This window comes from Galeopterus variegatus, unplaced genomic scaffold, assembly GCF_000696425.1.
Source record: "Galeopterus variegatus unplaced genomic scaffold, G_variegatus-3.0.2 Scaffold1495, whole genome shotgun sequence".
NCBI classification, from domain to species: Eukaryota; Metazoa; Chordata; class Mammalia; order Dermoptera; family Cynocephalidae; genus Galeopterus; species Galeopterus variegatus.
The window spans coordinates 84,289-110,631 of record NW_007727606.1 but is presented as its reverse complement, the minus strand read 5'-3'; the positions used below and the strand labels follow the sequence as shown (position 1 = coordinate 110,631).

The window sequence follows — 26,343 nt, the reverse complement described above, 5'->3', positions numbered from 1 at the left end:
TGGGGACTCTCTGCGGAGTCATGAGGTAGTGCAGGGTATATCACATGGCGAGAGGGCAAGAACATGTTCAGTTGCTCTATTCCTCCCATTACAAAGCCACCAGTCAACTCCCATGATAACCATTTAATCTGTTACCGCATTAATCCATGAATGGACTAATCCATTCATCCATTCATGAGGACATAGCCCTCATGGTCCAATCACCTCTTAAAAAGGCCTCACCTTAGGGCTGGCCCCGTGGCACACTCGGGAGAGTGCGGCGCTGGGAGCACAGCGATGCTCCCGCCACGGGTTTGGATCCTATATAGGATTGGCCGGTGCGCTCACTGGCTGAGCGCGGTGTGGGCGACACCACACCAAGGGTTGTGATCCCCTTACCAGTCACGAAAAAGACAAAAAAAAAAAAAAAAGCCTCACCTTATAAGGATATATAAGTATATATACACTGTGGTATATATACACTATGGAATACTACTCTGCCATAAAAAAGAATGAAATACCCCCATTTACAACAACATGGATGAACCTGGAGAAACTTACATTGAGTGAAACAAGCAAAGCACAGAGGGATAAATACCACATGTGCTCACTCATATGTGGGAACTAAGAGAGAAAGGAAGGCAGGAAAGAAAGACCACAGTAGTGCCATGATCCAACAGAAGAAGGGAACATTCCTAGGGCTACAAATTGGGGGGGGGGAGAGGGAGGGCGGTTGGGGGATAATTGGGAAGGGACAAAGGGTACAAAAGTAATTTCTGGTAATGGGTATGCCCCCAGTATGAATCTGGCCCTCACATCATGGGCAGGAGGGGGGACAATCAGCTTTGTATCTCATGAGTATTCTTAATAAATAAATAAATTAAAAAAAAAAAGAAAAGTGACAATCTAGTTAACTGAAAGTTGACATTCTCAATTAGAGTTTGAGATGTAATATTTAAAAAAAAAAAAAGGCCTCACCTTTCAAATACCATATTGGGGATTAAACTTCTACATGAGCTTTGGAGGGGACAAACATTCAAACCATAGCAATTAGGAAACAGTGTAATCAGTGATAGAGGATGCATAGGACATTCCCAAAGCATGGAGGAGAAGTACCTAGTCCTGACTGTTCAATTCAAAGTGCAGCTTTGGTGGTCTGAACCTCTTTCTCTTGTCCTTCTGCCATACTAGCCCTGAAAATCCTCAACCCTGAAACAGTCCTTTCTCCTTTTAGTCTCTCAAATTTAGCCCTATAGGAGAAAATACTATAATGGTGTAAATTTATGCCACCTTTATACTTAGTTTCTAGTCACAGCCAGGTTCCTAGTGTTGCTTAGCATTTTTCTCACTTGTCCACTGTCAGCTCCCTCTCCAGTGCCCCACACTGACTGTTCTAAACCATAAATCCTTCTTAAACTTCTTGCTGCATCCCATACTTTCAGACTTTCATAAAGAAAATAGAAACCATCACAAAATAACTACTTCAACCACTTACTTTTTTTTTTTGCCATCATTGCCTATTCTTACTATCTTAGAGGAAAAATTGTCTATCTGGATCCATATTCTGGATTCTTTTACCTTCTGTTCTTCTAGATCCTTGCTCTATTGTCCTTATCATGAATATATCTTCAACCACCTTCCCTTTCTTACCTCTTCCCTCTAAACTTATAAATATTCTCAAGTCTTTTCCATTTTAAAAAAAATATTCCCTTGAGTTTATCTAACTTTGTCTGTCTCTTCCTCTCTCCTTTCCAAGTCAAGTTTTCTTTTAAGCAGATAATTATGAAGCAGCTATTCTTTTCTGATAATAAAAGTAGTATGTGGGCATTTTATAAGACATGGAAAATATAGAAAAGTAGAAAGAAAAAAAAACACCCATTGCTCAAAGACAGCTGTTTTGAGCATATATAATCCTTCGTGACTTTTTTGGTTTTTGACATAGTTGTGATCAGGCTGTAAATAAAATTTTCCATGATCCCTGCCAATTTCTTGAAAGGATAATCCACTTTACTATCCCCATTTTTACCATCCATTGATTTCTTAGTTTACTATAATCTGACTTCTGTCCCCACCAATGCTCTTGGACTGCCCTTACAAGGTTACTAGTGTCTTCCTTGTTAACAAAATAGTTGACATTCACTTTTTATGTTATTGACTTTTCTGCAACATTTGAAACTGTTGACTGCTTGTTTCTTCTTGAAACTTTTCTTCCTTGCTTTCTTACAACACCACAGTCTCCAGATTTACTCCTAAAATTCTGGCCACTCTTTGTGAGCCTTCTCTGCTTTCTGGGTTTCTTTCTTGTTGGTGTTCCTTGGCCTCTCTCCTTTTTTACCCATCTTTTAATACAGTCTATCTTTGAGTGATTTTTACTTCTGTGGCTTCAGCTACTACATGTTATGATGATGATTTTGAAATCTGTCATTAGGCCAGCTCTTTTTCCTGAGCTTTAGCCTTCCAACTTCCTGTCAGTCATCTCAACCTTGATATTTCACATGTACCTCAGAGGAGAGATGTTCAAAAGTGAACATATCACTCATTCCAAAACAATTCCTCTACCCACTTAGTCACACAAGCCAGCATCCTAGGAATTGTCTTTAAATTCCCTTTCTGCCTCAGTTTTTAGATCCTATTGATAACACCAGGTTTTCATGGTTTCATGTCTTAAACCTTATTCTTCCTTTCTGTTCCTACTGCCACAATATTAGCTTAGGCCATTATCATTTCTCATCTGGTCTGTTATTGTGGCCTTCTAACTAGTTTCCCTTTCTTCCTGCTCCATTCCAATTTATCTTTCATAATACAGCCAGAAAGCCTTTTATTTTTAGGAATTAGTTTAATTTTTAGTGTCTAAAAAATGCTCAATTAATATGAGAATGCATTTTCTTAAAATTTTAAAAATACAAACGCATATATAGTAAAAAGTCAGAGCTATCTTTCACTATTCTATTTCCTCAGCCTCACTCCTTCAGACATATCCACTGTCAGTAGTTTGAAGCTCATCTGGCCAGACATTTTTCTTTACATTCACATGCACATGCAGATTCACACACAAATATAGTTACGATTGGATTGTGTACAGGTGTACATGTGTTTCTTTTTACATAATGGCATTATATTATATTAATTGTTCTGTGGTGTGCTTCTTTCACTTAATGTTTTAAACTGTGATATAATAAGTTGATTTTTTATGTGTAGTATAGGTATGCAAATACTCAGGTATACTACCAACCCCTTGGAGGTATTTCCATCTCATTGCATCCCTGGCTTCCATTCTATCCACAGTCTCCCCCTCCACCTAGAAGGTTGTGACAAACAAAAATGCCTCCTAATACCCACAATAACCTCCCTAGTACCCACAAGGTTGTGACAAACAAAAATGCCTTTAGAAATTGCCACATATGTCTTGGGGGGCAATATCATCCCTTAACTAAAACCACTGTGTTAATGGGATATTGTTTCATATGGAAAAGTTTAAAAGGGAAAAACCTTGCAGTTTAAGACTAAATCTGGGGAAGAAAAGAATGAAATAATGAATAAATAATCCTGTGTTTCTTGTAATGTGTAATGAGAAATTTCATATAGAACTTTAAAAATGAGATGTTGGCCCCAGTTAAAGTAGCCATTGCCTATTACTGAAAAGACAAAAAAAATAACAAATACTGGTGAAGATGTAGAGAAAGGAAAATTCTTATACACTCTTGATGGGAATGTAAATTAGTACAGGCACTATGGAAAACAGTATGGAGATTCCTCAGACAATTAAAAGTAGGACTCCCATAATGATCCAGCAGTCCCACCACTGGGAATATAGCCAAAGAAGATAAACTCAGTATGTTGAAGAGATATCTGCACACCTATGTTTATTGCAGCACTATTCACTATAGCCAAGATGTGGAATTAACCTAAGTGCTTATCAACAGATGAATGGATAAAGAAAATGTAGTATATTTACATAATGGAATGCTATTTAGCCATATGAAAGAGTGAAATTCTGTCATTTGCAGCAACATGGATGGAACTAGAGGACAGTATGTTAAGTGAAGTGAGCCAGGCACAGGAAGTGAAATCAAATACCCATGATATCACTTATTTGTGGAATCTAAAAAAGTTGATCTCATAGAAGTAAAGAGTAGAATTATGGTTGCCAGAGGTTGGGAGGGGTAGGGGGGGGAGGGGAGAGGTTGGTCACTGGGTACAAAATTATAGTTAGTTAGGAGGATTAGTTCTAGTGTTCTAATATACAGAGGGGTGACTATGGCTAACAGTAATATAATTTTTATTTCAAAATAGCAAGGAGAGGATTTTGAAAGTTCTGCCAATCATATGTATTGAAAGGTCAAACTGTAACCCATAAATATGTACAGTTATTATGTTATTATATGTCAATTAAAAGAAAAGCACTCTGTCCTGGCCAGTGTAAGTAATTAGGGAAGATTTTGCTTCAGCCTAAAGAAGTATTAACAGAAAATTAGTTTCACCTTGTTCCACTAAATGAATGTAAAACAGAAACTGTAAAAGCCTAAAGAAGTATTAACAGAAAATTAGTTTCACCTTGTTCCACTAAATGAATGTAAAACAAAAACTGTAAAAAAAAAAAAGGAAGAAATATTGGAAAATAAGAATATTCTTCTTATACATACACTTTTAAAAGTATAGATGTAATACATGAATAAATTCTTATTGTAGATATTGAAACAATGTAGAAGTATACAGAAAAAATGTTAAAGTCTCCCTTCAAGGTCCCACCTTCTAATTCTAATTCTTCTAATTTTCTCCTCTTCAAAGTTAATCACTGTCAAGAGTTGTATGCATCCTTCTAGTCCTCTTTGTGAGCATTTAGATACATATGAAAGTAGGTAAATTTTTTAAAAATTGTAAAATATACATAGAATAAAATTTCCTATTCTAATCATTTTTAAGTGTACAGTTCAGTAGCATTAAGTAGATTCACAATGATGTTATATAGCCATAGCCACCATCGTCTCCAGAGCATTTTTCACCTTGCAAAACCAAAACTCTATACTCTGTTCAACAATAATTTCCCTTTGACCCTTCCCCCAGCCCCTGGCAACCACTGTTCTGCTTTCTGTCTCTGTGAATTTGATTATTGTAGATACCTCATATGAGTGGAATCATACAGTATTTCTCCTTTTGTGACTGCCTTAGTTTACATAGCATAATGCTGTGGCATGTGACAAGATTTCTTTCCTTTTTAAGGCAGAATAATATTCCATTGTATTTATATACTACATTTTGTTTATCCATTCATCCATCGATGGTCGGTCATTTGGGTTGCTTCCACCTCTTATCTATTATGAATAACGTTGCAATGAACATGGGTATAGAAAAATCTGTTTCAGTCACTGCTTTAAATTGTTTGGGGTATATATCTAGAAGTGGGATTTCTGGATCATATGGGAATTATACTTTTAATTTTTTGAGAAACTGCCATACTGTTTTTCGTAGTGACTGCACCATTTTACGTTCCCATCAGCAATGCATACGGGTTTTGTTCCAGTTTCTCCACATTCTCATCAACACTTGTCATTTTCTGGGTTTTTTTTTTTTTTCCTTTTTGTCTTTTTTCGTGTCCGGCAACGGATCACAACCCTCATTGTCGCGCCTGTACCGGACCGGGACCGGCAACGGGATCGCAACCCTCGGTGCTGCACCTGCACCTCCCTCAGCCAGCGAGCAGAACCAGTCTGTATGCGGGATCCGAACCCTCGGCGGGAGCGCCGCCGCGCTCACAAGCGGCGCACTGTAGCAGTGCGCCACCGGACCAGCCCATTTTCTGGGTTTTTTTGATGATAGTCATCCTGATGGAGGTGACATGATATCTCATTGTGGTTTTGATTTGGATTTCCCTGATGATTAGTGAAGTTGAGCATCTTTTTTATATGCTTATTGGCCATTTGTATATCTTCTTTAGAGATAGTTTAAGTTTTTGTGGTTTTGATTTGGATTTCCCTGATGATTAGTGAAGTTGAGCATCTTTTTTATATGCTTGTTGGCCATTTGTATATCTTCTTTAGAGATAGTTTAAGTTTGTTGCCATTTTTTAATTAGGTCTTTTGTTGTTAAGTTGTAGGAGTTCTGTATATATTCTGGATATTAGCTGCTTATCGGATATATGATTTGCAGATATTTTCTCCCACTTCTTGGATTGCCTTTTCACTCTAATAATGTCCTGTGATATGTAATAGTTTTAAATTTTAATGAAATCCAATTTATTTGTTCTTTTGTTGCCTGTGCTTTTGGTGTCATATTCAAGTATTGCCAAATCCAATGTCATGAAGCTTTTCTCCTGTGTTTTCCTGTAAGAGTTTTAGTTTTAGGTCTTTGATCCATTTTGAGTTAAGTTTTGTATATGGTATATGGTAAGAGTCCAACTTCGTTCTTTTGTATATGGATATCCAGTTTCTCAGCATCATCTGTTGAAGAGACTTATCCTTTCCTCATTAAATTATCTTGGCTCCCTTGTTGGAAGCATCTGACCAAATGTGCTAGGGTTTATTTATGGGCTCTTTATTCTATTCTATTGGTATATGTATGTCTCTCTTTATGCCACTGCCACTGTTTTGGTTACGGTAGCTTGGAAATAAATTTTGAAATCAGGAAGTGTGGGGCCTGCAATTTTGTTCTTTTTTTTTCAAGATTGTGTTGGCTATTTGGGTCCCTTGGGATCCCATATGAATTTTAGGATGGATTTTTCTGTTTATGCAAAAAAAAAAAAAAAAAAAAAGCTATTGATATATAGATAGAGATTGCATTAAATCTGTAGATTACTTTGAGTAGTGTTGACATCTTAACAGTAGTAAGACTTCTGATCCATGAAAATAAGATGTCTTTCCATTTATTGGTGTCTAGTCTCTTTCAGAAACATTTTGTAGTTTTCAGTGTATTCTCCTTGGTTAAGTTTATTCCTAAATATTTTATTCTTTTTGATATTATTGTAAATGGAATTGTTTTCTTAAATTTCTTTTTGGATTGTTCATTGTGAGTGTATAGAAACCTGATTTTTGTGTTGATTTTGCATTCTACAACTTTGTCTAATTTGTTTATTAATTCTAACAGTTCTTTTGTGTGATCTTTAGGGTTTTTGTAGGCACATTCTCTTTCTTCCCCAACATTTTATTAAGAAACTTCAAAACATACATAATATTGAAAATATTATTGTGAACAAAACCATATACCTACCACCTAGATTCTATAATTAACATTTTACTAAATCTGTTCATCTGTTCAACCATCAATCCATCTTATTGTTTTATGCATTTCAGGGTAAGTTGCAGACATCAGTACACTTCACCCCTGATCACTTAAGCATGCATATCATTAATTAGAATCCATGTTTTGTTTATGGTTGTTTTTTCTCTCTTGAGGTAAAATTTTCATACAATGGAATATATAAACCTCAAGTTCCCTTAAATAGCCTTCATCAGTTTTGAAAAAGGCATACCTCTGTGTAATCCAAATCTTTATCTGGAGATAAGACCATTGATAGAAAATTCCCCTATGACCCTTTTCAGTCAGTCTTTACTCTTTACTTGCCAGAAGCAATCACTGTTCTGATTTTTTCTACCATCAGTTTTCCCTATTTTATTTTATTTTATTTTATTTTTTGTCCTTTTTGAGACTGGCTGCATTGTGCTCAGCCAGTGAGCACTGTGAGCGCACCGGTCATCCCTATATAGGATCCGAACCCGCAGCGGGAGTGCTGCTGCGCTCCCAGCGCCACACTCTCCCGAGTGCGCCATGGGCTCGGCCCAATTTTCCCTATTTTAGAATTTCATATACAGTATGAATCCTGTTGAGTAAGTTTCTTTCACTCAGCATAATGCTTATGAGATTTACTCATGTTGCTACATCAGTAATTCTTTTGCATTGCTGAGTGGTATTCCATTAATTGAATATACCATAGTTTGTTTGTTTATTCTATTGGTGAACATTTGGGTTGTTTCCAGTTTGTAGCTATTATTTCGTACTGGGAATAGAGTGCTGCTATAACAGATACCTAAAAAATGTGGAAGTGGTTTTGGAATTGGTTAATGGGTGGAGGTGAAGAATTTTGAAGCCCATGGCAGAGAGACCCTATATCATCTTAGAGAATATCTATCTTGTCATAGCAAAATATTGATAGAAAAAAGGCACTGCCAGTGAAGGCTCAGAAGGAAATGAGGAACATGTTATTGGAAACTGGAGAAAAGATGGTTCTTGTTATTTAGTGACAGAAAGCATAGCTAAATTGTGTCCTACAGTTGTGTGGAAAACAGAACATGTAAGCAATGAACCCGGACATTTAACTGAGGAAATTTACAAATAAAGTGTTGAAGGTGCAGCTTTGTTTCTTCTTGTTGCTCATCAGAGGGACTGCCAGTGTCTGGAATTCCTCTCTGTGGTGTGGTCTGGAAATGCTTCAGGCAATAAGATGGAGCAATTGTAGTGCTTAACCACATTTGTTTCCCATCTATGAGAACTCACTGTCCTGTACTTCCTTATGTCCAATGTCCGAAAATCCATTCTTTCATAAATTTTGTCTGTTTTTTGTTTTTTTAGTCTTTCCAGGCAGGAGGGGAAATCCAGTTAGTATCATGGCTTCAAGCAGAAGTCTTTTTATTTAAATATTGTTTAATTCCATTCTAATTAATCTATTGTCTTTTTGGTTCTATCTCTTTATATTCTTTTATAGTGGTTGCTCTCAGGATTAAAATATACCTAACCAAAACCTTCACAGTCTACTTCCAGTTAATATTTTACCACTTTAGGGCCGGCCCGGTGGCGCACTGGAGAGTGTGCCGCTTGGGAGTGCGGCGGCGCTCCCGCCGAGGGTTCGGATCCCATGTGGAGACCGGTTCCCGCTCACTGGTTGAGCGCAGTGCAGGCGCAACACCAAGGGCTGCGATCCTGTTGCCGGTCCCCGGTACGGGCGCGACACTGAGGGTTGTGATCCCGTTACCGGTCAGTAAAAAAGACAAAAAGGAAAAAAAAAATTTACCACTTTAAGTAAATGTATGTATGAGCCAGCCACCAAAAAAAAAAAAAAATCTTTAAATAAATGTAGAAAATTTACAACCATATATGTTTGTTTTTTACCCTTTCCCCTTTTTGTTATAATTGTCACTCATATTTTATCTACCCACGTTGAAAATTCCATCAGATAACTTTTTTTTTTTTGCTTTTATTAATCACACATTTTAAAAAAAACTTAAGAGGAGAAAAATAGTCTACAATATTTCCTACATATTTACTCTTTTTGCTACTTGTCTTTTATTCCTGAAGTTTCAGATTTCTCCCTGGTATCATTTACCTTCAGTCTGAAGAACTTCCTTTAGCATTTTTTTTAGTTTGGGTCTACTGGCAACAAACTCACTTAGTTTTCTTTAATTTGAGTATATCTTTATTTTATCATCATCCTGAGAGTATATTTTTATTGGATATGGAATTCTGGGTTGACAGCTTTTTTCTTTCAGCACATTAAAAATGTTGTTCTATTGTCTTCTGGTCTCCATGATCTCTGATTTAGCAAATTTGTAATTATTATTATCCTCCTATATGTAATATGTCAATTTTTTCTAGATGCTTTCAAAATTCTTTTTCTTATGTTTGGCTTACAGCAGTTTAATTATGATGTGTCCGGGCATAAATTTTTTTTTTTTTTTTTTTTTTAGTTTATCCATTATAGGGGTGATGAACTTTTTGGATCCATAGAAGTATGTCTTTCACCAAATTTGGGGAGTTTTTGGCCATTTCTTCAAATATTTTTTCTGTACCAATTCTTTTCTCCTTTCATTCAGTAACTCTAATGACACAGATGTTAGACATTTTGCTGTTTGTTCCACAGAAACATCCCTGAGGCTCTGTTCATTTTTTTTTTCCAGTCTTACTATTTTCTCTTTAGTGTTCAGATTGGATCATTTCTATTGATCTGTTTTCAAGTTCACTGACTTCTTCCTTTTATTCCATTCTGCTACTGAGTCTATCCAATGAAATTTTGATTTCACATATTGTATTTTTCTGTCTCTAAAATTTGCTTCTTTTTTTTGTTTTGTTTTGTTTCTATTTCTGTGCTGAGAACTTCTGTATTTCCATTCACTTCAAGTGTGTCTACCTTTACCTCATAGAACATAGTGTTAATCACTGCTTTAAAGGCTTTGTCTGTTAATTCAACTTCTGGGTCAACTTGGGATTTGGGATCTGTTGATTATCATCTTTTGCCTTCAGAATTGGTCTCATCTTCCTGGTTTCTTCTGTGTCAACTAATTTTAAGTTTTATACCAAACATATTGAATACTATACTGTGAGACTTTGTTCAAATCCTCTGGAGAATGCTACATCTTTAGCTTTTTTTGTTTGTTCTAGCAGGCAGTCAGTCTGGTTAAGTTCAGACTGTAAGTCCTATCTTACCTTTTGTGAACAGGGGTACAATGTTAGTTCAGTTTTCAAGCCTTCTTTATACTCCTGTAAGTCTGTCCCATGCCTGCACAGCTCAGGGGTGAGTCTGGGCTATGTGCCAGTTCGTACACAGAATTAAGGGATCTACTTTTCCAGGTCACTCCTCTTCAGGATACCTCCTACACTCTCCAAAGCCCAGGGGTTGCAATTCTCAGAGTTTTTAGTTACAGTCAATGAGCAAGCAAGAGAGAGAGGCCATAGTGGGGTTCCTCTTTTGCCAGTACTGGAAATCCAATTTTTCTTAGTTTATCAAGAACAGAAAATAATTTTATTTTTATTGTAGAAAAGATAAACACAAATAAAAAAAATAACCAAAACTTTCAGAGTAATCCTCATGAGCATTTTGCTATTTATCAGTTTGTGGTTTTATATATCACAACAAATAAATAAAAACCTTTAAAAATATCCTTATTCAGATATACAGTCGATTCTTGTTATTTACAGTAGCTATTTTCTGTGAAATTGCCACAAACACTGAATTGGCAAATTCTAGGGGAGATACAGGGTTAGATTCCTGCAAGCCTCTGGTCACATACAACATTTTTGTCAATCAATGCATAACCTTGTTTTATGTCTATTTCTGTCTGAAGACACTTTAAAAAATATATATGGTTGATGCATTCACATCGAACTCAGAGCTAACAGCGCTGTAACTCATGCCTGAATGAAGCTTATCTAACACACATTTTCTCTGTAAGGCACATCACAGCCTTTTCGTACTTAGAAATAATCGATAGTACTTCAGCATTATGCTTGGGGGCAATTTTAAACACTGAAATCACCAACAAAAAGTACAGAAATGCAAAAAATTTGGCACTAAATAGACTGCAGAAAGGACACATTTATAGTGTGAGAGCTGAAACAAAAAGGCAGAGAACATTGCTGTGTTCAGTTGCAGCTGGCAACATGCATGTTGGGTGACTCAAATTTTTCATAGCTCTGCACATATCTGTAAAGGACTATAAAAGCACTGTGAGTATTGGGGTTACACATAAATTTTAGTGACTAGGCAGATTTTTAAATATGGAATATGCAAATGAGGATTGTAATTCACATATCATACAATTAACATTTAAAGTGTGTAATTCAGTGTTTTTAGTATATTTACAGGGTTGTACAAATATCATCACAATCAATTTGAGAACATTTTCATTACCTCAAAAAGTCTTGTATCAATTAGCAGCCATTCCCCTTTTCCTCTTAGCCCCACCTCCAGCCCTAGGCAACCACTAAGCTATTTTCTGTCTCTATAGATTTGCCTATACTGGACATTTCATATAAATGGGATCATGTGATATGCAGTCTTTTGTGACTGGCTTCTTTCACTTAGTATAATGTTTTCAAAGTTCATTGATGTTGGAGCATATAGCAATACTTCATTTTATTGATTGTCAAATAATATTCCATTTTATGCATATAGCACATTTTATTTATCCATTCATGAACTGATGGATTTTGGCTTGTTTCTGCTTTTTGGCTATCATGAATAATGCTGCTATGAATGAACATTTGTTGCACGTTTTTCTGTGGGCATATTTTTCATTTCTCTTGGGTATATACCTTATATTGAAATTGCTAGGACATATGATAACTCTGTGCTTAACCTTTTGGGGAACTGCCAAAATAATTTCCAAAGTTGCTGTATAATTTTTCATTTCTACTAGCAGTGTGTGAGAGTTCAAATTTTTCCACATCCTCACCAACACTCGTTATTATCTGTATTTTTAATTATTGCATCCAAGTGGGTGTGAAGTGTTATCTCACTACACGATTTGCATTTTCTTGATGGCTAATGATGTTGAGCACTTTTTCATGTGCTTATTGACCATTTGTGTGTCTTCTTTGGAAAACTGTCTATATTTAGTTTGCCCATTTTGTAATTGAGTTATTTGTGTTTTGATTATTGAGTGTTCTTAATATGTCCTACATACAGGTCCCTTATCAGACATTTGATTTGCAAATGTTTCCCATTCTGTGGGTTGTCCTTTCACTTTCTTGATGGTTTCCTTTGCAACACAGGAGTCGTTTTTAATTTTGATGAAGTCTTAGTTATCTTTTTTTCTTTTGTAGTTTGTGCATTTGGTGTCATATCTAAGAAACTGTCACCTGAATCCAAGTTCCGAATATTTACTCCTGGTGTGTTCTTCAAAGAATTTTATAGCTCTTACGTTTAGATCTATAGTACACTTTGAATTAATTTTAGTATATGGTATGAGGAAATGGTCCAACTTCATTCTTTTGCGTGTGGATAACCAGTGTCCCATCACCATTTGTTAAAAAGACTGTTCTTTCTCAATTGAATTGTTCTGATATTCTTGTCAAAAGTCAGTTGATGGTGTTTATATCTAAACTCTCAATTCCATTCCATTGATCTCATATGTCTATCCTTATGCCAGTACAATCTGTCTTGATTACTATAGCTTTGTAGTAAGTTTTGATGTTGTGAAGAGTGAGTCCTCCAATTTTGTTCATCTTTTTCAAGATTGTTTCAGTTATTCTGGGTTTCTTGCATTTTCATAGGAGTTTTAAGATCATCTTATCAATATCTGTAAAGAAGTCAACTGAAATTTTGATGGAGATTGCTTTAAATCTGTAGATCAATTTGGGAAGTACTGCCATCTTAACAATATTAGATCTTCCAGTCCATGAACATTGGATGCCTTTCCATTTATTTAGGTCTTTGTTAATTTCTTTCAACAATGTTTTGCAGGTTTCAGAGTATATAATTTACACTTCCTTTGTTGAATTTATTCCTAAGTGCTTTATTCTTTTTTTATGGTATTATAAATGGAATTTTTTATGTTAATTTTGTTTCTAGATTATTCATACCAAGTATAGAAATACAATTGATTTTTTTGTGGGGGGAGGGTGCAGCTGGCTGGTACAGGGATCCAAACCTTTGACCTTGGTGCTATAACACCATGCTGTAACCAACTGAGCTAACTGGCAAGCCCAATGTACAAATGATTTTTGTACATTGATCTTGTATCCTGAAACCTTGCTGAAAGATAACTTTTAAACTAAAGAGAGAAAAGAAATTTTAGATTTTTTATTTATAAAAGTTAGAGATCATACTTTGACCTATATAATGTCCAAGTAGGTATACCAAGTTGTGTCGTAAGGCTTTCCTAATAAATATGGGGGAAAATTAGCACCAGTTTTCTCCATACCCTGCTGGATGATTGACATAATATTTTTAGGCTCTTGTTCTATGGACTTATGCCCATCAAGAGAGTTGTATAAATTGCAAGTGATTATAGATTTGAGATATTAAGGTATCTGGCTTTATATCCTGGAATCAATTCCAAGTACACTCATACAGAGTGATTTCAGGTGACCACTTTAGAAGAACTTTCACTCTGAACATTTTGTTTACTTTAACTTTAAAAATTTTTTTTATTGAAACATATTGATTGCACATATTTGTGGGGTACAGAGTTATATCTCAGTACATGTATACAATGTGTGATGATCTATTCAGGGCAGTCAGCATATTCATGCTTGTAAAACCCAATCATTTCTTTGTGATGTGCACATTTGTTCTCTCTTCTGTTCATTTGGTAACATATAGTAAATCGTTGTTAGTTATGCATTCCTGTGTTGACTGTACACTAGTAGGACTTATTCTTCCTATCTGGCTCTAAGGTTTTGTTATTAACCAGCCTCTTACCATCTCCCCTCCCCTCTCTAGCCTTTTTCATAGTCATCATTGCAAAAAAATCATTCTTTGTGATGTGCAGATTTTTATCTCCTCTCTTCTAGTCACTTGGTTACATGCAGTAAAACATTATTGATTATAGATTTCTGGGTCAGCTGTACACCAATAGGGCTAATTTTTCCTATCTTGCTGTACTTTCACGTCCGTTAATCAGCCTTTTACTACCCTCCCTCTCCCTCTCCTCTTTCCCACCTCTGGTAACCACAGTTTTTCTCTTTCCATTTAACAGTTCAACTTATTATTATTATTATTATTATTTATTTTGTTTTGTTCTCTTTTTTAGTTCTCACATATGAGTGAGGACATGTAGTATTTCTTTTTCTGTGCCTGGCTTATTTCACCTAACATAATTTTCTCCAAGCCCATCCATGTTGCTGCAAATGTCAGAATTTCATTCTTTTTAATGACTGAGTAGTATTTTATTGTGTATATGTACCACATTTTCTTTATCTAATCATCTGTCAGTGGACATTCAGGTTGGTTCCATGTCTTGACTATGGTGAACAGAGCTGCAGTGAACGTGGGGATGCAGGTATCCCTTTGACATGATGATTTCCGTTCCTTTGGGTATATGCCCAGTAGTGGGATTGCTGAGTCATACAGTAGTTCTATCAGTAGTTTTTTGAGGAACCTCCATACTGTTTTCTGTAATGGCTGTACTAATTTACAGTCCCACCAACAATGTATAAGGACTCCCCTTTCTCCTTATCCTCACCAGCATTTGTTATTTTCTGTCTTCTTGTTAATAGCCAGTCTAACTGGGGTGAGATGATAATTCAGTGTGGTTTTGATTTGCATATCCCTGGTGATTAGTGATGTTGAACATTTTTTCATATACCTGTTGGCCATTTGTATGGTTTTTTTTGAGAGATGTCAATTGAGCTTCCTTGACCATTTTTAAATTGGGTTATTTTTTTTACCATTGAGTTGTTTGAGTTCCTTGTATATTCTGGATATCAGCCACTTGTCAGATGTGTAGTTTGCACTCTGAACATTTTGATTTGTTATTTATTCATCCATGTTTTTGACCCAAGTCCTTTTCTTTGGTTTATTGTTTGGTTAATTCCTTCTGAAACTGCTTTTTTAAAGTTCTTTTTTGCTTTTATCCTTTTATACTTATATTTTGGTTCTTTATCCAATTGAGCTCAAGGTTGCAGGAGAAAAGAATTGAATAGAAATATTGAAAAGGTTCACAGGGCTAACTTTTGGTAATTTTGTCACTTTGCGTGCACTTTCTAACAGGTGTATAATGAATATCAATCAGGAATGAGCACTGAATTCCAAGCTTTACTGGCATTTCGGTCTGGAATAGATCAAGAAGAAGACAAGAAAGAGGTATGTAATTATAATTGCTTTTAGACTAATATTTCTACTATGATACTGTAAGTGAGATTAGACATAATGTGTTGTGTCCTAACACATTAAGAGCTAATACTATAAATACCATAGGTAAAGGCAAAGAGGTTGCTTGAGTCACGATGATATGATGAACTTCTCTTTCATGCTCCTGGGATTTAGGGCACATTGATGTGAAATCAAAGATCTGATCCTAGTGAATTTCTTCAGCTAGTGTACATATGCCACTATAACTTAGTTAAAGGAAGGTTTTCAATTTATGGCTTCCTTTTTTTTCTTATCAATCTAAAGTTAGTTTAAACCAACAGTTCTCAACCCTGGCAGTGCAGCAGAATCAGATACGGAGCTTTTTTCAAAATATAAATGCCGAGACTCAGACCAGATATACTGAATCAGTATCTGAAAAGTTAGGTTTGAGGCATTTGTGTTTTTTAAAAATAGCACTGGTGATTCTGATGCATCCTCAATATTGAGAACTGCTATTTACATTTGATGACTTTTACCATAAAGCCCTACACTGCCCTAATACATACATAGACATGTTTTTGCCCTTGGAGAAGCTCATGTTCTTAAAAGAATATATAAATCCAGGGGTATAAACTGATCACACACAGCATAGTAGTATTTGCTTTTATTATACTTGTTCCATTTATGAGTACAAAGCACTGATATACCTCAGCCCTTCAGCCTTCCTTCCTGCCATGTTAGGCTCGGCTTAGAGTATGCTTTTGCCGTGTGGTTTTAATTTTGAAAAATTAAAATGACTATTGTTCTGTTATAAAATACCTCTCACATTCTTTTTGTGGTACTACTTATTACTTGGGAACACAGACTGAATATAGTATATATTTTATCATATCAAATATAGTCATTTCCTCAAGTATTGTTGACAAGGGATTGTACTAAGGGAAAACTAGATTAGTACTTCTTTCTCTGGTTTGTCTATTCACAACCAATAGCTATGTGCTTGAAAATATAAAATTCTTGTTGTATGTGATATTATCCTGAGTCACCATAGACAGAAGGAAATTAAGGACTTAGTCCCTGGTGACTTCTGTATCATGTATTTTTCTTGTCTATGACATAATATTTTCCTTCCTTGGAAAGTCATCTGAGAACAGAATTTTTTTTTTTTCTTTTTCTTTTTTAAAGGTGACCAGTAAGGGGATCCTAATCCTTAACTTGGTGTTGTCAGTACCACGGGAGCCTTAAATGACCAGTTAAAATGTTTTTGGAAGCTAAGTTTTAGAAATAATCAGCCAATGGTTTTTTTTTCTTATCCATACTGGAAACAACTATTTTTGATCTGGGTAGAGTATTGAAAAATGATAAACAGCTACATTTTTTTTGTTTGAGTTTTTATATAGATTTTGTTTTCTAGAGCAGTTTTAGGTTTACAGCACAATTGAACAGAAAGTACAGAGAGTTCTCATATACCCCCTGCCTGCACACAGTATCCTGCACCAAAGTAGTAGTTTGTTACAGTTGATGAACCTACATTAACACATTATTATTACCCAGAGCCCATAGTGTACATCAGGATTCACTCTTGATGCTTGTGCCTTCTATGGGTTTGACAAATACATCATTTCATGTGTGCACCATTGTAGTAACGTACCAGAATAGTTTCACTGTCCTGAAAATCTTGTAGGCTCAGCCTGTTTCTCCCTCTCTACCCACTAGCAACCACTGATCTCTCTAGTGTCTCCATAATTTTGACTTTTCCAGAATGTCATATAGTTAGAATCATATAGTATTATATAACCTTTTCACATTGGCTTCATATACTTAGTAATATGCATTTAAAGTTCTTCCAGTGCCTTTTTATGGCTTCATAGTTTATTTCTTTTTGGCACTGAATAATATCCCATCATCTGGATGTGTCACAGTTTAGTTACCAATTCACCCATTGAAGGACATCTTAGTTGCTCCCAAGATTTGGCAATTATTATAACGCTACTATAGACATCTGTGTGCAGGTTTATGTGTAAACATAAGTTTTCAGCTCATTTGGGTAATATCAAGGAGTGCAATTGCTGGATCATATGGTAAGAGTATGTCTAGTTTTGTAAGAAACTGCCAACTGTCTTCCAAGGAGGCTGTACCATTTTGCATTCCCACCAGCAATGAATGAGAGTTTCTATTGTTCCACTTCCTCACAAGCATTTGGTATTATCAGTGTTTTGGATTTTGGCAATTGTAATAGAGGTGTAGTGGAATCTCATTGTTTTACTTTTCAATTTTCTAATGACATATGATATGGAGCATCTTTTCATATGCTTATTTGCCATCTGTATATCTTCTTTGGTGATGTGTCTGCTTAGATCTTTTGCCCGTTTGTTATTTGGGTTGTTTCCTTATTGTTGAGTTTTAAATAACAGTTTTTTTATCAGGTCTTTTGAAAATATTTTCTCCCTGTCGGTGGCATGTCTTCTCATTCTCTTGACAGTGTCTTTTGCAGAGCAGTTTTTTTAGCTTTAATGAAGTTCATCTTATCAGTTCTTTCATGGTTTGTGCCTTTGGTGTTGTATTTGCAAAATTATTGCCATACTCAAGTCACCTAGATTTTCTCCTATGTTATCTTCTGTGGATTTTATAGTTTTGTGTTTACATTTAGCTCTGTGATGCAGTTTAAGTTAATTTTTATGAGAGATATAAAGTCTGTGTTAGTTTTTCTTTCTTTTTTTTTTTTTTTCATGTGGATGTCCAGTTCTAGCACCATTTGTTGAAAAGACTGTCTTTTATTCATTGCATTGTCTTTGCTCTTTTGTCAAAGATCATTGACTGTATTTATGTGGTTCTATTTTTGGACTCTCCATTCTGTTCCATTGATCTACTTGTCCGTTCTTTTGCCTATACCGCACTTTCTTGATTACTGTGGCTTTATAGTAAGTATTGAAGTTGGGTAGTTTTAGTTCTCCAACTTTGTTCTCCTTTGTTATTGGATTGGCTATTCTGGGTCTTTTGACTCTTCATATAAACTTTAGTATCAGTTTGTCGATATCCACAACATAACTTGCAGGACTTTGATTAGGATTGTGTTGAATCTATAGGTCATATTGGGAATAACTGACAACTCAACAATATTAAATCTTCCTATTCATGATCATGGAATATCTCTCCATTTATTTAGTTCTCCTTTGATTTATTTCATCAGAGTTTTGTAGTTTTGCTCATATAGATCTTCTACATATTTTGTTAAATTTATACCTAAGTATTTAATTTTTGGTGGTGCTAAAGTAAATGATATTGTGTTTTTAATTTTAAATTCTACCTGTTTATTGCTGGTATATAGGAAAGCAATTGACTTTAGTACATTTATTTTCCCAAAACCCCACCATGAATTGATTGACTTTCATACTTTAATGTTGTATTCTGCAACCTTGCTGTAATTGCTTATTAGTTCTAGGAGTTATTTTGGCAATTCTTTCAGAATTTCTTCATAGATGATCATGTCATCTGTGAACAGAGACAGTTTTATTTCTTCCTTCCCAATCTGTATACCTTTTATTTCCTTTTCTTTTTTTATTGCATTAGCTAGGACTTCCAGTATGATATTTTCTGAAAAGGAGTGGTGAGAGGGGACATCCTTGCCTTGTTCCTGATCTTAGCAGGAAAGCTTACAGTTTCTCACCATTAATGTTATTAATGATGTTATTAAAGTTAGTATGATGTTAGCTGTAAGTTTTTTGTAGATGTTCTTTATCAAGTTGAAGAAGTTCCCCTCTATCAGTTATGTTTTTTAAAATACAGGTTTTTACTGAATTCCCCTCAGAGCTCAACTCCAGTTTCTTGACAAGCCTCATAGTGCCTCTTGACTTCTAAACAATGCACGAGAAGTTATAATGAAATCTCATGGATCTAAAATGAGATTTATTTCATCAGATATCATTGACCTAATATGCATAAGGCACTAAGCAAAGGGCTAATAATATGTGAAAATACTTTGAAATTTGTGAAGTGCTATAAAATATAAGGCAATAATACTTTTATTTTGTAATATTATATATAGTACTATAACAAATTGCTATAGAGTTACTGTAGAGTGCTAGAAATGGGTTCAAATAGCCCAATGGGTAGTCTTTGGACCTACAATTTTCCTAATTTCCTTTCAATGCTATTTCGGCTCAATGAAAGAAAATAGATCTTTTATGTATTTATTTATTTATTTTTTAAAACAATGACCGGTAAGGGGATCTTAACCCTTCTCTTGGTGTTGTTAGCACCACACTATCCCAAGTGAGCTAACTGGCCATCCCTATATAGAGATCCAAACCCGTGACCTTGGTGTTATCAGCACCACACTCTCCCAAGTGAGCCATGGGCCAGCCCTGAAAATAAACCTTTTAATTAGTAACCTTTTTCTTGTCCAGTATTTATGTTTTCCTTCATCTTAATAGATGACTGTTTCTGTAATATATATATTCTTTATTTAGAAGAATTCTTTTAAAAAAAGCAAGTACCTCTGGTGTAGCATGTAGCAGCCATGGCAAAGGAAATATTTATTGGGTTCTTTTAAGTGCTTTTACATGTATTTTTATTTATTTATAGTTTATCTATAGGCTTATTTATTCAAGCCTGTCTCTAACATTTGTGGGGCTGGGCTAGAGTAAAAATGCAGGCTTACGTACCTTACATCTAATATTTAAAAGTCATAAACCAAACCAAACTAAAAAAACTGTTAAATAAGGAGTATTCTATCCCCTACTTTGACAATATGACTTTATAATGACCTAGAGGATCAGGTTCAAATTTGCAACTATTGGACTCCTCTGAGTTACATGTAGAAACATGGCAGCTCGGAGACAGACAGCCCCCTCCCCCAGGCCATCTTCTTTTTCTTCCTGCCCATAGCTCTATTTTTTACTACAAAGAATCTTGAATACACACTATGTACAGCTGAGCCCAGATATCCCAGTTCTGTACACATACCCTGGAAGTAGCCACTGTTTAATATCCCACTTAGCCTATGTGCACACATCAGAGGAGCAGTCTCAGGTAGACAATTGTGGATGACAGGATTATGTAGACCCTTGGAAAGGTGGAATAAGGAATTCCAGGGGCCTGCGCTCCTGGAGCAGAGTCTAGAAAGGCAAGCATAGGCTTCAAGTGAACATATTCTCTAGGTGCTCAATCTCTGAGGCCTACAGGGAGAGGTATGGTCAGAGGCAGGCCAAAGTGGGACTATTAAAAACGTGGGTCCCAAGGCAGGAGCTCTCTTCTTATCCAGGACTAAGAGTGATTCTGCATTTATTCAGAAAACATTAATTTAGCATATTCCATATCACATGCACTGTCCTAGGCTCAGATGATACAAAGATAAATAAAATAGGGTTTCTTTTCTTGAGGAACTCATAATCTAAGTTGTTGTTGGGGGGAAATGTATGCAAATAAGTAATACGGTTAGTACAATTGCAGAAGTAGGTACAGAGTCCATGAGGGCATCTGTGATGAAAAAGGGATTACTGATTCTATCTAGAGAGTTAGAGAAATTATTACTTTTCAGCTGGGCCTAGGTGGATAAATATGTGTTTGTTGGGTAAGGAGATAAGGATGGTGAATCAGAAAAGTCAACATAAACAGAGTCATGGTTAAAGGAAATAATAGTATTCATGCAGAGCTTTGTAACTGACAGAGACTTTTGTATATTGTCTTCTTTAGTACTTTTCAACAACAAAGCAAACATTTATTGATAACCTACTACATGCCAGGCACTATACTGTATGCTGAGAATATAAACCTTGAATATGTGGCAGGATAGTGGTTCGTAGCACAGGTTTACATTGAAATGGACTTCAGTTTGAATGTACCACTTATTAGCTGTGTAACCTTAAGTGAGTAACTTCACCTCTGAGCCTCAATATCTTTGATTATAAAATGGAGATTATAATACCTATCTTCTAGTTTGTTGTTATAATTAAATGGAGAAATGTGTATAAAGTCTTAACATTATATCTGGCGTTTATTAAAATCACAGTAAAAAGAACCTATTATTACCATGTTAATTGCAGTGGTGGTAGTGATGATTAATAGGATGAGCTCCAAGGAAGGCCAGACAAAGGGAGAAAAAGAGACCAAAAAAATCATTATAATACTAAAAGTGAGTCAGGGATCATTTCAGGAGGTCAAGAAAGGCTTTATAGATGAGTTAATACTCAAGCTGGGTCTTAAAGGATGAATTGATGGTCAAGGAACTTAGTATGAAAGCATAAGATGTGTCTGGGAAATAGTGTAAAAACTTGGGGTGACTAAACACTGGTAAAAGTGAAGTGGCAGAGGGGCTATAACAAAGTTATTAAAGATTTTAAGGCAAAAATCTTATGATTTGATTTGCACCTTATAAAGATCACTCTGGTAGGAAAGTACAGAATAGTCTGAAGACATAAAACTAAGCAAAGAATCCAGTTAAGAATTTATTACAGTAGATACAACGGGAGATGTTGTGAGCATTGGGAACAGAGAGTAACATATTTAATAATTTACATAGAATCCATGGAACTTGATGACCAGTTGAGTTTAGTGTCGAGAGAGAAGTCAAGGGTAATTTCTTACTTTCTTCTTGAATAACTCAATGAATGGCAATACCATTAACATAGGCAAGGAATACCCAAAAAAGAACAGAATTTGCAGAAAGTTCGTGAGTTTAGTTTTGGACCATGATTTTGAGGAGCCTGTGGAATGTTAAGGGAGAGCTGACTTACGTACATTTGGAAAGAACTAGAGTTCTGGGAACAATGATAACTGAACATTTCTTTCAGAGTTTTCAGTATACGTTTCAACATGAATTTGGACCAGATACAAGACTGCTGCTAAGGGACAGAGAAACAAGCAGAGCTTTTGGTGGTCTTAAGGAACTGAAATAACAATATTGGAGACTTGCAGGGTCTCCAATGTTTGATCAGTTTTCTCATCAAGACATTTGCCAAAGTCTAAGAAGGCCAAAGGGCTAAGTGGAAAACATGTGGAAAGCAGACTTAGCATCTGTTGGTCTTATGGTACTGAGAGGATGTAGAGTTCAGATCCAGTGGGTTGGGGGAGAGGAGCAAGGACCAGATACACGTACCACACTTTCAGTTGAAAGTCATGGAAAGCATACAGTAGGAAAATGTTCTGACCAGCTGTAGAATAAGCCTTATCTAAACTGCAAAGCAACCTTGATTCTGCTGATTTCTGGACTGGATTAAAACGATGAGCCCTGTACTCTCTGACTCTGGTCATAAATAACATTATTTAGGGCCTCTAAAAATTTCTAAAACAATATTCAACATTCAAAAGTTTTCTAAGTACATCAAAAGATAAGTCTGGATTCCAAAATCCAGGAGAAAGAACAGACAACAGAAGCAGACTCACAGGTAACACAGATATTGGTGTTAGCAGACAAGGACTTTAAAATGATTAATATGCTCAAGTAAACAGAGGAAGAGTTGGAGAAAATAGATGAAAATATGGAGAATCTCACCATAGAATTGGAATCTATAAAACAGAATCAAATAGAAAATCTGGCATTGAAAAATACAATGTCAAAATAAGAACTCCGTGTTTATACAATGAGGTACCACTTCAGACTAAAGACAACAAACTTAACAGTATCAGCAATACTGGCAAGGATGAAGAGCAACTGTAATACATGTATTGGTAGTGTAAATGGAAAAGAGCATAACTTCTTTGGAAAACTGTTTAGAATCATACACAGTTAAGCATAGACTTTACCTTATGACCCAGCCACTTTACTCCTAGATGTTTACTCAAGAAAAATGAAAACTTCATAAAAACACTGAACAATGAGTGCCTATGGAACATTTTCCAGAAATGATTATATCTGGCTTATTTTTCATAGTATGTTCTCTGACCATGGTGCTTTTAAGATAGAATTCAATAAGCAGTATGTTTCTAAATAATTCTGGGTCAAATATAAAATTACAATAGAAATTAGGAAGTACTTCGAAGAGAATAATAATGAATATAAAATGTATCAAAACTTATCAAATGCAGGTAAAGCATTGCTTAGAGGGAATGTTAGAGTCTTAATTGCAATTACTGGCTAAAAATCAATGTTTTAACCTTAAGAAGCTGCAAATAAAATCAGAAAAAAAAAGAAGTCATAGGGATAAGTGTAGAAATCAATGAAATAGAAAATAAATGTGCAACAGAAAATCAATACAGCTAAAAGCTGGTTCTTTGAAAATTTCTGTTTTTGCTGGGACGTATTACTTTTGCTAATCAGTAAAAAGAAAGGAAAAAAAACAGAATTTACTAATATTAGGAATAGAAAAGAAGCCATTGTTACAGAGCCTACAGATATGAAATGAAAGGACATTATGAACAATTTTACGCTAAAAAATTTGACAATTTTGATGAAATGGATAAGCTTTTTTAAAACATTTTATTCAGCTTTTTAATTTTTTTATTATTTTTTTCTTCCAAATTTTATTTTATTGTGTCAATATACAATATGGTTGATTATTGTGGCCAATTACCAAAACCTCCCTCCCTCCACCCTCTCCCCCCTCCCTCCCAACAATGTCCTTTCTGTATGCTTCTCGTATCAACTTCAAGGAATTGTAATTGTTATGTCTTCTTCCCAACCCCCCCGCCCCCCGGTTTTTTTGTGTATTTATTTATTTTTAGCTCGAAATTAATTTGTTTATTTTTTTAGCTCCCACCAATAAGTGAGAACATGTGGTACTTCTTTTTCTCATCCTGACTCGTTTCACTCAATATTATTCTCTCAAGGTCCATCCATGTTGTTGCAAATGGCAGTATTTCATTCGTTTTTATAGCTGAGTAGTATTCCATTGTGTAGATATACCACATTTTCCGTATCCACTCATCCGATGATGGACATTTGGGCTGGTTCCAACTCTTGGCTATTGTGAAGAGTGCTGCGATGAACATTGAGGAACAGGTATACCTTCGAGTGGGTATATTCCCAGGAGTGGGATAGCTGGGTCATATGGTAGATCTATCTGCAATTGTTTGAGGAGCCTCCATACCATTTTCCATAGAGGCTGCACCATTTTGCGGTCCCACCAACAATGTATGAGAGTTCCTTTTTCTCCACAACCTCGCCATCATTTATTGTTCATAGTCTTTTGGATATTAGCTATCCTAACTGGGGTGAGATGGTATCTCAGTGTAGTTTTGATTTGCATTTCCTGGATGCTGAGTGATGTTGAGCATTTTTTCATATGTCTGTTGGCCATTTGTGTATCTTCCTTAGAGAAATGCCTACTTAGCTCTTTTGCCCATTTTTTAATTGGGTTGCTTGTTTTTTTCTTGTGAAGTTGTTTGAGTTCCTTGTATATTCTGGATATTAATCCTTTGTCAGATGTATATTTTGCAAATATTTTCTCCCACTCTGTTGGTTGTCTTTTAACTCTGTTAATTGTTTCTTTTCCTGTGCAGAAGCTTTCTAGTTTGATAAATCCCATTTGTTTATTTTCCTTTGGTTGCCCATGCTTTTGGGGTCGTATTCATGATGTCTGTGTCCAATCCTACATCCTGAAGTGTTTCTCCTATGTTTTCTTTAAGAAGTTTTATTGTTTCAGGGTGTATATTTACTTCGTTAATCCATTTTGAGTTGACTTTAGTATATGGTGAAAGGTATGGGTCTAGTTTCATTCTCCTGCATATTGATAGCCAGTTATCCCAGCACTATTTGCTGAAGAGGCAGTCTCTTCTCCAGTGTACAGGCTTGGTGCCTTTGTCCAAGATCAGATGGCTGTAGGTGTGTGGGTTGATTTCTGGATTCTGGATTCTATTCCATTGATCAGTATGTCTGTTTTTATGCCAGTACCGTGCTGTTTTGGTTATTATGGCTTTGTAGTATAGTTTAAAGTCAGTTAGTGTTATCCCTCCAGCTTTATGTTTTCTGCTCAGCATTGCTTTGACTATGCATGGTCTTTTTTTATTCCATATAAATGTCTGGATAGTTCTTTCCATTTCTGAGAAAAATGTCATTGGAATTTTGATGGGGATTGCATTGAATTTGTATATTACTTTGGGTACTGTGGACATTTTCACAATGTTGATTCTCCAATCCGAGAGCATGGGATATCTTTCCATCTTCTTGTATCCTCTCTAATTTCTCTCAGGAGTGGTTTGTAGTTCTCATTATAGAGATTTTTCACATCCTTGGTTAACTCAACTCCTAAGTATTTTATTTTTTTGGTGGCTATTGTAAATGGGCAAGCTTTCTTGATTTGCCTTTCTGCGTGTTCACTATTGGAGAATAGAAATGCTACTGATTTTTGTGTATTGGTTTTGTATCCTGCTACTGTGCTGAAATCATTTATCACCTCCAAGAGTTTTTTTATAGAGGCTTTAGGCTGTTTGATATATAGGATCATGTCATCTGCAAACAGGAAAGGTTTCACTTCATCTTTTCCAATCTGGATGCCCTTTATTTCCNAAAGCTTTCAGCTTTTCCCCATTCAGGATGATATTGGCAGTGGTTTTATCATATATGGCTTGAATTATGTTAAGAATCTTTCCATTTATACCTAACCTATACAGGGTCTTTGTCATGAGTGTATATTGAATTTTATCAGATGCTTTCTCAGCATCTATAGAGATGACCATATGGTCCCTGTGTTTGATTTTGTTAATATGGTGTGTCACATTTATTGATTTGTGTATGTTGAACCAACCTTGCATCCCTGGGATGAATCCCACTTGATTGTGGTGAATAATTTTACATATGTGTTGCTGTATTCTGTTAGCTAGTATTTTATTGAGAATTTTTGGATCCATATTCATCAAGGATATCCGTCTGTAGTTTTCTTTTTTAGTTGTATCTTTATCTGGTTTTGGTATCAGGATGATGTTTGCTT

The 26,343-nt window shown here is 35.6% G+C and overlaps 1 protein-coding gene across 1 annotated transcript in view; it reads left to right on the top strand.

Annotated features, from left to right (window-relative positions):
• The window catches only part of CCDC15 (coiled-coil domain containing 15), an 89,562-nt gene that overhangs the window by 37,096 nt on the left and 26,123 nt on the right, over positions 1 to 26,343 (top strand). The window contains exon 10 of the mRNA XM_008577338.1: positions 15,398 to 15,490. Within this exon, the coding sequence (XP_008575560.1) occupies positions 15,398 to 15,490 (93 nt within the window). The remainder of the gene's footprint in view (positions 1 to 15,397; positions 15,491 to 26,343) is intronic.